At 36.9% G+C, this 12608-nt stretch overlaps 4 protein-coding genes across 4 annotated transcripts; 1 reads left to right on the forward strand and 3 right to left on the reverse strand.

Moving 5' to 3' along the window:
• Window positions 1-922: 922 nt before the first annotated feature.
• On the forward strand, window positions 923-2132 carry LOC7469464 (protein SMALL AUXIN UP-REGULATED RNA 9). The gene has a single exon (XM_002316394.3). It carries the CDS (start codon window positions 1215-1217, stop codon window positions 1770-1772), a length of 558 nt encoding a protein of 185 aa, XP_002316430.1. The 5' UTR covers window positions 923-1214; the 3' UTR covers window positions 1773-2132.
• Window positions 2133-4905: 2773 nt separating this feature from the next.
• LOC7469463 (auxin-responsive protein SAUR22) lies at window positions 4906-6102 on the reverse strand. Its single transcript, XM_002315334.3, has 2 exons — window positions 5283-6102; window positions 4906-5145 (listed from the first exon to the last, which is right to left on the reverse strand). The coding sequence occupies exon 1, from the start codon at window positions 5758-5760 to the stop codon at window positions 5290-5292; it is 471 nt and encodes a 156-aa protein (XP_002315370.2). The 5' UTR covers window positions 5761-6102; the 3' UTR covers window positions 4906-5145; window positions 5283-5289.
• Window positions 6103-8815: 2713 nt separating this feature from the next.
• On the reverse strand, window positions 8816-11457 carry LOC7469462 (F-box protein At5g07610). The gene is made up of 2 exons (XM_002315333.4): window positions 10389-11457; window positions 8816-10247 (listed from the first exon to the last, which is right to left on the reverse strand). The coding sequence occupies exons 1-2, from the start codon at window positions 10413-10415 to the stop codon at window positions 9054-9056; spliced, it is 1221 nt and encodes a 406-aa protein (XP_002315369.1). The 5' UTR covers window positions 10416-11457; the 3' UTR covers window positions 8816-9053.
• A 153-nt stretch (window positions 11458-11610) lies between these two features.
• On the reverse strand, window positions 11611-12493 carry LOC7469461 (uncharacterized). The gene has a single exon (XM_024609284.2). The coding sequence runs from the start codon at window positions 12315-12317 to the stop codon at window positions 11871-11873; it is 447 nt and encodes a 148-aa protein (XP_024465052.1). The 5' UTR covers window positions 12318-12493; the 3' UTR covers window positions 11611-11870.
• Window positions 12494-12608: the final 115 nt, after the last annotated feature.

Below are 12608 nucleotides of genomic sequence, written 5' to 3' on the forward strand. Positions count from 1 at the left end.
GCAAGACCATGCATCTCAGACAAACTGGACCACCAGCCACCATTCTCATCTCGCAGTATATGATTTCTTCATTTCCCAAAATTACCACCATCTATATATTCAATCAAAGACCAAAAAGGAAATCATTGGAATCCAATGTAGGAGAGGGGTGCCCTTTTTCTGGGTGTGCAGAGAATGTATGACGTATACATTATATAGTACGTAGGTGCGCAAAGCCGTTTTCTTTTACTCACTTGAAGGAGATTATTTTCGATAGGAAGAAAGTGAGAAAATATCCAGGGAAAAAGAAAATGATATTCTCTACGTACAATAATATTGGGAGTTGCCAAATCCTTTAGACCATTCACTATCATTTTTTCCAGGTTGGAAAACAGAGGAGGGAGGGAGGATAAAGATAGGTTGATGTGAATAAGAGAGGTCTTAGGTTTTAGAGGATAATTCGAACATTTCATGTACAAAACTAGAAAAAGCTGTTCCTGTGTGTGCCAATAGCAATTCCTAGCTTGCTTGCTTATTTATTATTGTATCCTCTTGATCGGTAACCATAATAAAATATTGAGCATTTCACATGATTGATGCCATCTTCCACGATCTTCAAGGCAGCCCCAAATCCAATAAACAGATACAAAATTGTTTCTGTTGACAACATTTAATAAAAGTTCTTTCTATTTGCCGATACCCAATAGGAAATCAATCAAGTTGACAGCATTAATGCACACACACACACACACATAAATACATATATATATATATATATATATATGAAAAGTTAGATGCTTGTGTGCTAGCAATGTTGAGGCAGGCTGCTTCAGAAACAAATTAATTGCAATAAATAATACATACCCACAATGTATTTTTTTGATTTATTTATTAGAGAGGAGCTTATAGTTAGGTTGAATTGGTTAAAATTTAAATGGAAGAAAGTGGAAAGTAATCATCTGGGTCTTGGGGGATTAAACAAAGAGAGAGTAAAAAGTGTAGCTGCTTTGATTGATTCTTGAGTGAGACAGTTGCACTTACTAACCGACGTCCCTAACTCCAATGATTTATCATATTTAATTACTGCATATATGGGAATTAAATACTCTGCAAAATCATTACATCAAGCATCTATATATATATATATGGCTTCTTTAAACACCACCACCACCCACCACTTGTGACATATTCCCTCTAGCAAACACTAACAAAGAAAATTATTATCTCTCTCTCTCATGGATCATCCAAAGAAGTCTAACAAGATCAGCGACATTGTTCGGCTTCAGCAGATCCTTAAGAAGTGGAGAAAGGCAGCAAATGCACCCAAAAACATCAGCAGCAGCAGCAACAACAACAGCAGCAGCAGCAGCAGCAATGCCAGCAAGAGTATCAAGTTCTTAAAGAGAACACTCTCCTTCACAGATTTGTCATCGTCAGCAGCAGCGTCCTCAAATGATGCTGTTCCCAAAGGGTACCTTGCTGTTTGTGTTGGCAAGGAGTTGAAGAGGTATATCATCCCTACAGAGTACTTGGGTCACCAAGCCTTTGGAATTCTATTGCGAGAGGCCGAAGAGGAGTTTGGGTTTCAACAAGAGGGAGTGTTAAAGATACCATGTGAAGTTCCTGTGTTTGAGAAGATCTTGAAGGTAGTTGAAGAGAAGAAAGATGTTTACTTGTTGCATGAGTTAGGGCCTGTTAATGCAGAGTCGACGGCCAAGGAGATGATTGGTTGTTACTCACAATCACCAGATTGTGAGCTAACACCTTCTCATCATCCACAAATGTGTAGATGATCAACAACATTTACACAGGATCACCGAAGACCCGTCCTTTTTCTCTTCTTAGAGGCTACTTGCTTTAATTTGCTTTCTTTTTGAGAGAGGAGATTCCAGCTACAACGAATACAGTTAGAGAGGAGTATCAATTTCTAATTAGGATCGAATAATTAAGCTGGTAGATTTATATTATATATGTTGATCAAAATTAAGATAATATATATACATAGCTGTTACTGGCTACATATATATTACATATATTCGGATAGCAGTATAAATGTGATGATAATACAAAGTAGTATATATGCATCGTACTTGTAACTACGTACGTACCATGTATTTAATTTAGAGCAAAGTATTTTGGATTTTTAGGACTTCAATTTGATTTTTTGGAGTTTTGCGTATATATCCACGTACGTACGTAGCACACTCACACTCTGGTCATTTTCTGTATTAATTAATTGGTCATTTTGCAGATTAATTACTATATTTGGAACATGCATGCCAATTTACAATTATGGTTACTACTAGCTAGCTAGTAATTAGTAATGGTTAAACAGCTTGGATTATTTATTAATGTACATATATATTAATTAGGTGTCATTAATTTGGATGCTAGTAATGAAATTAAGCAATGCGCTATATATTGAGATTATGGAAAGAATTAATTGAATGATATTTTCAATTTTAATTACAATATATTTTGAATAGTTTAGTACTATTGAAATGAGATTTAAGATTTTTTATTATGCTGGTTGGAGACGATGATAATGATGGATTAATTGAGTACCCTATATATATATATATATTCTTGATCAGGAAGACTTAATCAACTAAATGCATTTCTAAATAATATATATATATTGAGATAGTACTGATGAGATTTTAAACAGCTAATTAATTAATATATACGATTCTAATTATAACCCCCTCGATCAAGATCGGATCGTGTAGAGAGGCCATTAATCAATCTTGTCCTTGAAATTATTAATTATAAAATTGTGAACAAGGAAATAAAGGCTTGGTACGTAATTAAGAAGCTAGCAGCTAGTCAATATTAGAGGATTTAAACATGGGCTACCCGTAGAGTACGTACCAGACTAACTAAGCTTGGTCACGAAGAAAATGGTAATCAACAACAACAACATGCTTCATTGGAGAATATTGAAATACTGGATTGGAGCTCAATTGAGTTACACCAATATTGTCATAATAGACGTCTACTACAAGGTTAATTGGATACAGGAACACAAAGTTCTGATCATATATACAAGTGAACAGACCCTGCATAGTTCAGCGACAGTACTGGCAACAACTGATCAGCGATATTAATTCAGCTGCAAGCAACTATATATATATATATATTTTTAAGCAAAAAGCCCCTACTTTTTTTTATAAAAAAAAAACATTATTTTTTTTTAGAAAAAAATTAATCTTTTTGCTGATATAGTCAAGTTCAGCAAACACATCAACCCGTTGGACTAAATCCTAATGTAGAACTATGTCTAATTATAAAAAAGAAAAAGAAGAGGGTAAGAGTTCAACCGATGCATTGTAAGTAGTGCAAAACTTAGAAATGGAAATTAAATTTTTTGTCATGTTGGGGACACAAGGAACATTATTAAGGGTAAATTTGGAGTTTAGAGAGGAAAAGGTGGTAGAATCGGCCGTGTGTGTGATGGAGAGAGTTGTACCATCTCTAATCATCATAACATCATCAAATCCTTTGTAGGGTGAATGAAGAGATATATAATTGTTCAAGTCTGCCGTGACATGATGAGAATTATTAGATGGTGCAGATGCCAAGGTTAGATCTGTGAGGCGTTATTGACAGCAACAATATTGGCTTGGGGTTGCCAAGAGGTTGTCGAATTATTAGATGGTGAAGATCCCAAGGTGGATGATGGAACTTGAATCACCTGAAAGAAGGACATTTCTTGGATGTGTATCCCTGAATGCCACAAATTTAATAGAACCCTTAAAATGGTCGTGGAGGAGTGTGGTTGTTGTGATATTGAGGTCTTGGATTGGGAAGCTGGGGAGGACTTCCATTGTTGGTATTTGGGAAACGCCAATTTATTCCACCAGCCGGAGAGGAATAAGAGGGATGCCAGTAAGAGTTGACGCCAAGTAGGATTGGTTCTTTGTGTTGGATTTGTAGTAATTGGAAGATGTGCTGCATGCTTCTACATTTATGGGTGCTGAAGTAGATGCTTCGAAAGAGAGTAGCTTCTCGTGAAGCTCATCAAAGGAAATGGATGTGTCACGAGCTTGAACCGCTCGAACAAGTTCTTTGCAGTCATTTCCCAGTCCATCCAATATCTTGTCTGTGAGATCTTCGTCATCCATTAGTGCACCTAGTAGAGCCGGTTCATCAGCACGGACTTTGACATAATGAAGATACTCAGTTGTGGTCATATATAGTGCCTTTCGACAGATTCTTTAATTGATTTTTAACTTGTTTGATGCGCCCACAAGAAGGTTTGGCATGCCTATTGGCAAGAATTGTCCATACTTCTTGAGTGAGAAGTTCATGCTCGTGCGATGAAGGATATAATGGTAGGAGACCAGAGAGAGCCAATCAAGGCATTACGAATTAGTTGATCCTGACGAATCCAAAATTTGTAGAAGGATTTGTCGTGGTAATGTTGTTGACAGTTATAGTTTTTGGTAGACAAGGTGTGGATCCATCAATATATCCTAAAAGATCATATCCAATTATGAGAGTTTCCATGAGATGTAGTTGGTAGAGATGAGTTTGAGAGGTGCTTGAGCAAAGATATTGATGGTGATGAGGAGGAGAGGACCTCAATGGCGTGAGGAGTTTCGAGTTGGATTGGGTGTTCATATCGATGTTTATATATAGCCAAGAGGGAATCGGGAAGAAGACAAGAAAAAAGAAGAAAGAATCAATAAGAGATCAGTAGAATAATGCTCTGATACCCATGATAGAATGATGTTACAGGAGGAGAATATAATGTTTCTTTCACGTTCATTAATCAGAAAAGATTATATATATATATATATATTCGTTATAGAATATATATAACCAACTCATAAATAGCTAGAGATTAATTGGGTCACTCAATTGAGTTCTGTTCTTGAGGAATTGAAAACTTAATCAACTAAATGCCTATCCAAACATATGAGATACTAAGAAGCTGAGATTTACTATATCTATTCTAATAACAGAAGTAGTTTACACTTCGATAGATAACAGAGGCGGTGATTGGATAATTATGGTAGCCAGCAACAAGTAGCTAGCTAGCTAGCTAGAGAGTTGCAATACGTAAATAAGGGATTTTCCAAAGTTGCCTCATCTAATCAGGCCATGCGATCGTGAATTTGGCTGTTCCATGTTTGTCTTTGGGCTCTTGCCACTTCCACCGGCCTGACGCCCGTAGCGGCACATTAATCAATTAAATGTTCGTGCAAGAGACAACATATATCATTGGTTTTCACGGAGATATTTGCTGTCGACCAATTACATGAACATATAGATATATTGATCACGCATGCAAATTTTACCTTTGATTCAAGACGATGTGTTGCTCCTCTTGATCCTGCTCTTGGAAGAAGCCTTGTCCCTTTGTAATCTCAAGCATCTTAGCAGTATTTCCTCAAAGTCTTCCTCTTCGCATGGAATATGTAGCCCAGTACCTTGACTGTCATAACCAAATTCCTCAGCAACTTTATCCATCAAACCCACAAATTCTGGCGTTGACAAACAGCTCAATGGAATCACAAACCTCCGTTGCTCTGCCCCCACGTACACCGCTAGAAAACCTCTTGGCACCTTTTCAGGAGCACTCGCCCCTTTGGCGACCAGTTTGCCGCCTGTCGAGAATTTTGATCCGACTAGCAAAGATTCCTTGGGGTTCTCTCTGTAATATTGAGGAGCCCAGTACCATAGCCATAGTTGGAGAATTTTCTTTGGCCTGGTGGCAATGTGAACCATCTTTCGAAGGTTTGTGGTTGATTGAGATTTCTTGCATACAATATCCATGGTGGATTAATAATTGATTATAAACTCAATGCAAGAAGATTTTGCATGCATGCTGAGAATACACACACACACACACATTCAATCGATCATCACGTACGAATGATTAAATTATATATGTGCATTAAGAATAATTAATACAATTAATTAAGTTTCTGAAAACAAAAACAAATTAATAATAATAATTAAAGTGTTGCAAAAACGTTAGAAGAAAAGAATCATGATACTGGACATTGATTTGTGAAAACATGCATGGTACTGGCTAGCTCCTTGATTTGAGCCAAGAATTGATCAGTTTGGAAATTTTTTTTTCTCCTGCAAGAGAAGGAACAAATTAATGACCTTCTGAAGTTTGGTTGATTTGTATGGTACCAGGTGTTATATATATATATATATATAGAGAGAGAGAGAGAGAGGCTGTATAGATTCAAAGGAACGATCGATGTGGTGAAAGAATCTGAAAATCCAAAAGCATTAATGTATGTTCCACCACGCGCCTATTTTAAAAGCTTCGTCGGTTATGGCGGAATCTCCACCATTTTCGACTGCTCAACCGCGCGCCTTTCTATAGAATTTTCTATATATGATAGAGGACACGTACGCGCACATACAGATTGGAGTTTTTGTGGCATGCAAATGTTGATCCTCTCTCTGGCAAATCAATACAAAGTGCACAAGTCCGTCTGTTTCTTGGACCGGACACGGAGGTGTTATCCCCAAATAAGAAATAACGGACGGGCCTCTCATGTAGGTTGATCATAATGGGCTTTTCATACAGCCCAATACTGGCAATCCAGTTTCTGCTAAGGACGACATGTTTGGGCCTGGTCGTTCATTCACCCCCTCCATAATATCAAACTCATTGATGAAGAAGACAAGACTCATGTCTTCTTCTTCACCTTATTTTGTCTTTCACGTATTGTTGACTAATAACATCGTGGGTGAATGGTTAGGTAGAACCCAAAGAAATGCCCAAGAATCTTAAATCACTGCTCCAATTAAATAAGAGAATTCTTTCTTTTCTTTTCTATCCTCCCAAAGATTAATTTAAGCAATTTCATATATAAATGCTCATTGGACCAGTACTAATTAAAGCTAATTAATTAAGGACAGACCTGTTTTTCATTTATAAAAACAGGTTGCGAGAGCTAGGCAATATAAGAATTAAACCTTGGTAGCATCGGGCACATTATTAATTAATGTGAGGAATTAAATATCCTAAGAAAACATTAATAATAAAGCACGGTAAGAAAAAAACATCACAGTACAATTAAGAACTACTTTATTTCACTAAAATTAAGGGAAAATAAAAAAAAAAACAATAGCACACAAAATAAAGTGGAAAGATCGACAATACATATAGTAAGAAAGTTATTAAATTCTATATATAGTCAATAAATTACTCTTATGAATAATAATTCATGGGATACATATATCTCTTGATTATATTTAAGGAAAGAGATTACAATCCTGAATATACCTCATAATATCTAACATGCATGTACATACATAGATAATGATTTTGTCATATGGTACGTACTGACCACTATTCATAGAAAGCAGCATACATGACCTTTTTTCCACTTAATTCGCTTTTATATATAGATGATTTCAACAATATTTTCCATTTAATATAAATCCATCAATCAAGGACTCTACACGCAAGGACTGATATTTATTGATTGGGTCCTTTTCTGAAATTGATTTCTGAAGTGGGTTTTGATCCATGCTATACACGCAAGGACTTTCCTGCTTCGTCTGGTCACCCTGATTTCCGTACACCTCTTCTAAAAGCTAGGGCTTAGCCTATACAATGTTTCAAACAACAGTTTATGATCATCTGTGTTGATTGATTGGGTGCAGCAACATCCCCATCATCATAGTTTCTTAAACACACCAAACCATTAATTACAAGAACTCGTTGCTGTCTATCAAAGAACACCATTGTTTTGACAAACACCTGCAACAACATGGGAGATAGATCTGGATGTCTAAGACTAGAGAGGGTTTTAGTTATGATATCAGAGCTAGACAATATTGCTTTGGGTTTGGTTTTGAGAATCCTTTAATGACAACCGACACACGGTGTTCGATAAAAGCTCCAACTAAAAAAATGCTAAATGCAAAAACCCATAAAATTCTTGCTGCTAATGATATTTCAAGCATCTCTAGATGTTTCCAAGACCTAATGTCTCTCTCTTCAACTATTCGTTTCTTGAAATCAATTTTCTTATTTGTGCAAGAAACAAGAAATATCTCACAGTTGATGGGGAAAGGCTAATCAAGTCCTCTTAATTACATTTCGTTGCAAGAAATCAAAGATTGGGTTTGCTTTGTAAGCAATTAAATCCTCTCCTTTTCTCTCTGTCATCCTGCTAAAGCCCAGATGCTTCTAACATTGTTCATGAATTTTTAATTTATGAGTTCGTATTGTTAAAATTATTTATTTCTTTAATTTTTTTATAATAAATATCTTAAAAAACATCTAAATTTTAATATATTTCATATAAATATCTTAGTTATAATAAGATATATTAGGTGTCTACATGGTATAAAATATCATGTAGTAGGCTCGATTGAACTCGATCCAAAAATTACCCATGTATCTTAAAAGTAAAATATATAATGTCTAAGTTAATAAATTAAATCACATGAAGTGCTATATATTAATGCAAGTTTTACTCTGTATTGATCAGTAATTGATAATATCTCTACATGGCTTTGTTAAATATTGATGTAAATTAATTAATAGGAAAACATGCAGTTTTCTGGTGGGCTAGGAAAACGCACCAGCTGCTGTAAGTTTGTTTCGTAATTTAAATTGATTTTTATTTATTTATCATGATTGTATCTTTTTTTTTGTGGTGGATGTTGCAGACCTGCCAAATTCGATGCATTTGTGGGGCTTTCATGTTCTTACCGCCGGCCGTATTGATCACTAAAATGGAGACCTGTGGATTTCACACTTTTGTTGCTGCACATTGATGATTGATGATATATATATATATATATATATATATATATATATATATATACAGAGCAACAGAGCAATCACACGTGAAAGAAAGCTTCTACTGTTCATTATTTGCCATAAATGGAATAATAGCGACAAGAAACTCCAGAAACTGAAACAACATGGGATGAAAACAGTCTAACTACTAAGATCAAATCAAAAGTTGATTAATCTCTGCGTGCGTGCGTGCGTGTGTAGCATATCAAATCAAGTAATGAAACTAGCTAGCTAGCTTGTAATTAGACTTATTTAGTAGTCGTTTATGAAAGTGATTAAAGACAAATCAAAAGTAACAAAGAGTATTGGTATATGGATGGACTCCCTCCCATGAATGCCATAATCCCATACCTTCTTCAATCTTGTTTATTTGATGTAAAATACTTTGAAGCTTGCTCCATTTTCCATCTTTAAGGTTGTAGGAGATGAATGTGCCTGGAATATGCAGCCACATGGATGATTCATCTTCTCCTACTTGTGATCTGTCAGCTAGATGCAGTATAGAGAACAAGTAACGATGGATGTCCTGCACATTGTTCCTCGCCATTGATGGAAAGGAAGACGCTATTCTAGAAAGATCAACACGGTACCTCACCGACCAGCCTGAATAGTCACTCTCCATCCTCATCACATCAAAGCAAGTAGTTATAGGACCATATATCTCAATGAGACATAGATGCCCTCCCGATTCACCGAAATATCCCAATCTCCTTTCTGACCGCCCCTCAGGGATTGGAGGCATTGGCATTGTGAGCATACGCTCTTGTTCAATATCAAATCGAAGTGCCAAGGCTCCTCTGCTAATCCAATGCAATGCACGGTTCAGAAAGACACCTCGATTGAACAACAAAACATGGGAAAAAACTTGATGATTTCCTGAGACTCTCCATGATCCTATGGCTGAATCATACATCTTAATCGCGTTGGAGTCACATACGCATATGATTTTGTAATGGGGTGATATGGTAGGATCATATGCTATGTTAATGCCAAACACAATCTTGCATCCAGGTTTAGGCAGTTGGTGATATTGCTTAGTGGTGGGTTTACAGATGTAGTACTTCCTATCATCTTCATGGCATCGAAAACTGCTGCATAGAAGAAGGCCATTGCAGGAATGTTGTATACAAACACCTTGATCATCTTCAATGAAACAAAGAGATGGCTCAGGAGCAGCATCATCCTGTCCTTCACATGTAATGAACTCAAGTTTCGAGTACTGTTCAAGAAACAAGAATTTTTGTAAGAAGAAACCAGAGACATGATGTTGTGGGTTTCTACGCGAATAATTGGATATGAATATAGGATCTGAGATGAGATGGTTCCACAATCTGCACACGCATTTGGATATCAACAACGACTTTAAGGGTAGTCGATGAAGTATTTCGATCATGATATCCTTTTCATCCATGATCATTATTGCCTGCCCTGTTCTTCCAGATGGCCCAGAAGACAGGTTTCGATCCATTGAAATGTTTTGCTGCAAGAACATGGATCAGATATCGGCGTACGAGACTAATATAGCATAAGCTGATAAGAACTGGAAATTGGGCATAGATCAAGAGAAGTAAATTGAGGAGTCAAATTCAGCAGGAACAGATTGAAGTGGATCAGCACATACCTGTTTTCTCCCTATACAGTCTCCCATATGTAATAAGAATTCTTCGGGGCACACATGTTGTTTGCTCAAAGTCAAGTCTTGCAAGTAGTTTCGAGGAAATTAATGATAGAATCGACAGAGGAGTTTTCCTTTCGGTCCCGGCAAACAAGCTTCTTAGTCATTTCCTGGTTCTTGCATACATCCGTTATATAAATTTCGAAAGCCAAATTTAGGTGCAATTGACAAGCTTCCTAACATTGGATTTTGTTGCATACTTGCCCATAGAGAAAAGCTTTTTGCTGAATTGTGTAGTTAAAAAAAAAAATTGTTCTATAGCTTACGCACAGGGCAATGGTCCATTAAGGGAAACTACTGAAGGAAATTACGATGAAACTAGTAAGCCCCTTCTAGAGATTTGCTCTAAATTAAAGATTCTATCAGGCGGCAAGACTATTGCTATTGGAGAACACGTCCAAAAATAAAATAGTAGAAACACGACCTCGGATTTTCCAACCTAGAAAAATGTAGTTGCAAAATTCAAATTCCTTGTAAAGTTCCTGTCTTTTGTCTATCATGAAAACTCTGGTGGAAATTATATGCGGGCTGAAACTGCACATGGATTACATGAAAAGCTAAGAGAGGAATCACGTTAGAGGGATTAAACTAGCTGCCAATTTACTCAGGCATGGGCAACTTCTTCATCAGTACATCTTGGGGACAACTGAAACAAGCAAAACATTGGCCACTAGAGAGAATGTCTTCTGCGTCCAAACTCTCTGCAGCCAAACTCACGCCATACGCAGCTGCCTCTGCAGGATATTTATTGCTCAAAGGTTTTAGACACTCGCAAAATGAACTCCCCCTCCCCCTCATTTCATACAATATCAACCAAACCAATACCCAATCATTGTTAAGGACAGCTACTCCTGTATTGAGCTTCACTGAATTCTGGGGCAGCGGTTTCCAGCAGCAAACTCTGGGTCCCAAGATATAGAGATACCATTAGCAAATGAAACAGGTTATATGACTACCCATACCAGGTATATGTCCATTGTAAAACGGAAAGCAATCATAGAAAACGAGCATGACATATTTTATCACTGCTCCTCCTCTGCTCGAATATACAAAGACTAAAAAAATGATCTTCACCCCAAAACAAATTCAAGAAACGAACCTTGCACAGCCACATATATAGCAGCATCCATAATTACCATCAGAAACAAACAATTTAAGCAGGGCTCAATAAAACCAAAATTCCAACATGCAACCTTCCTGTTTAACTTTGTAGCAAAAACAATAGTCCAACGAAGAAAAAAGAAAACGTAAATCACAAATTACAAAAGACTACAACTGCAAGCTCAAATATAAAAAAAATCAGCACCAAAATTCTATTCTTTTTCCCTCACAGAAATAGAGTAGAAACAGGCCTTGTACTATCAATACAACAGAAATTCATTCATTCAATAAATAAAATTGATAAATACTAGTACTGAGTAGAAATGATCAAGAAGAAGAAGAGGGAGGTTTAGTGACAGTCCTAACAGCATTCCAAATCTGAGCAATACCCCCAACAACATGAGGCCAAACAGTCTCAACACCTCTAAAAGCAGAAGCAGAAGCAACCCCAATAGCAAAAGTCTCAGCATAGCCAGGCTTTAAGTCCAACTTCATATCAACAACAGCCACTCTTGTGTTAACCGCGTCAATCTTTCTGGAAGCCTCACCCGCCAGCTTGTCCTTCTTGCCCCTGCTGTTAGAAGCTATGACCCTAAAAAGCACATTTTGGAGATCTTCGATGACCTTGATGGATGCTTCTTGAGAGTCAAGGCCTTGAGATTGGTAATGGGATATCAGCTCTTGTGGAGTTGGAGGCTTTTTCTTTGTGCCTTTGATGCTGTTGTTGTCTTTTGATGGGGTAATATTTGGTGTTGCTGGTTGTTCCATTTTCATCGAGTTCTTTATCTTTCGTTTGGGATTTTGAAGAGTGGAGAAAACCCTTCCCTTGTCTTCCTCTTATCCTTGCTTAGATGATGTGATAAAACCCTAAAATTGAGTGTTTTTTTTGGAAAGGCAAGGGATAAGGAATGGTGGTTCTTTTCATTTTTTGGAAAGGACCGACAGAGGGGAGATCGAATGTATAAATATATATTATTGGGTTTCGGGCTTTGTGGAGAGGTGATTGGATCAGAGCTTAGATTGAACTGATCCAAGGCCCGTGCTGTATTGATTAGCTGGTAAAAA

This window comes from Populus trichocarpa, chromosome 10 (genome assembly GCF_000002775.5).
Source record: "Populus trichocarpa isolate Nisqually-1 chromosome 10, P.trichocarpa_v4.1, whole genome shotgun sequence".
Taxonomy (NCBI): Eukaryota; Viridiplantae; Streptophyta; class Magnoliopsida; order Malpighiales; family Salicaceae; genus Populus; species Populus trichocarpa.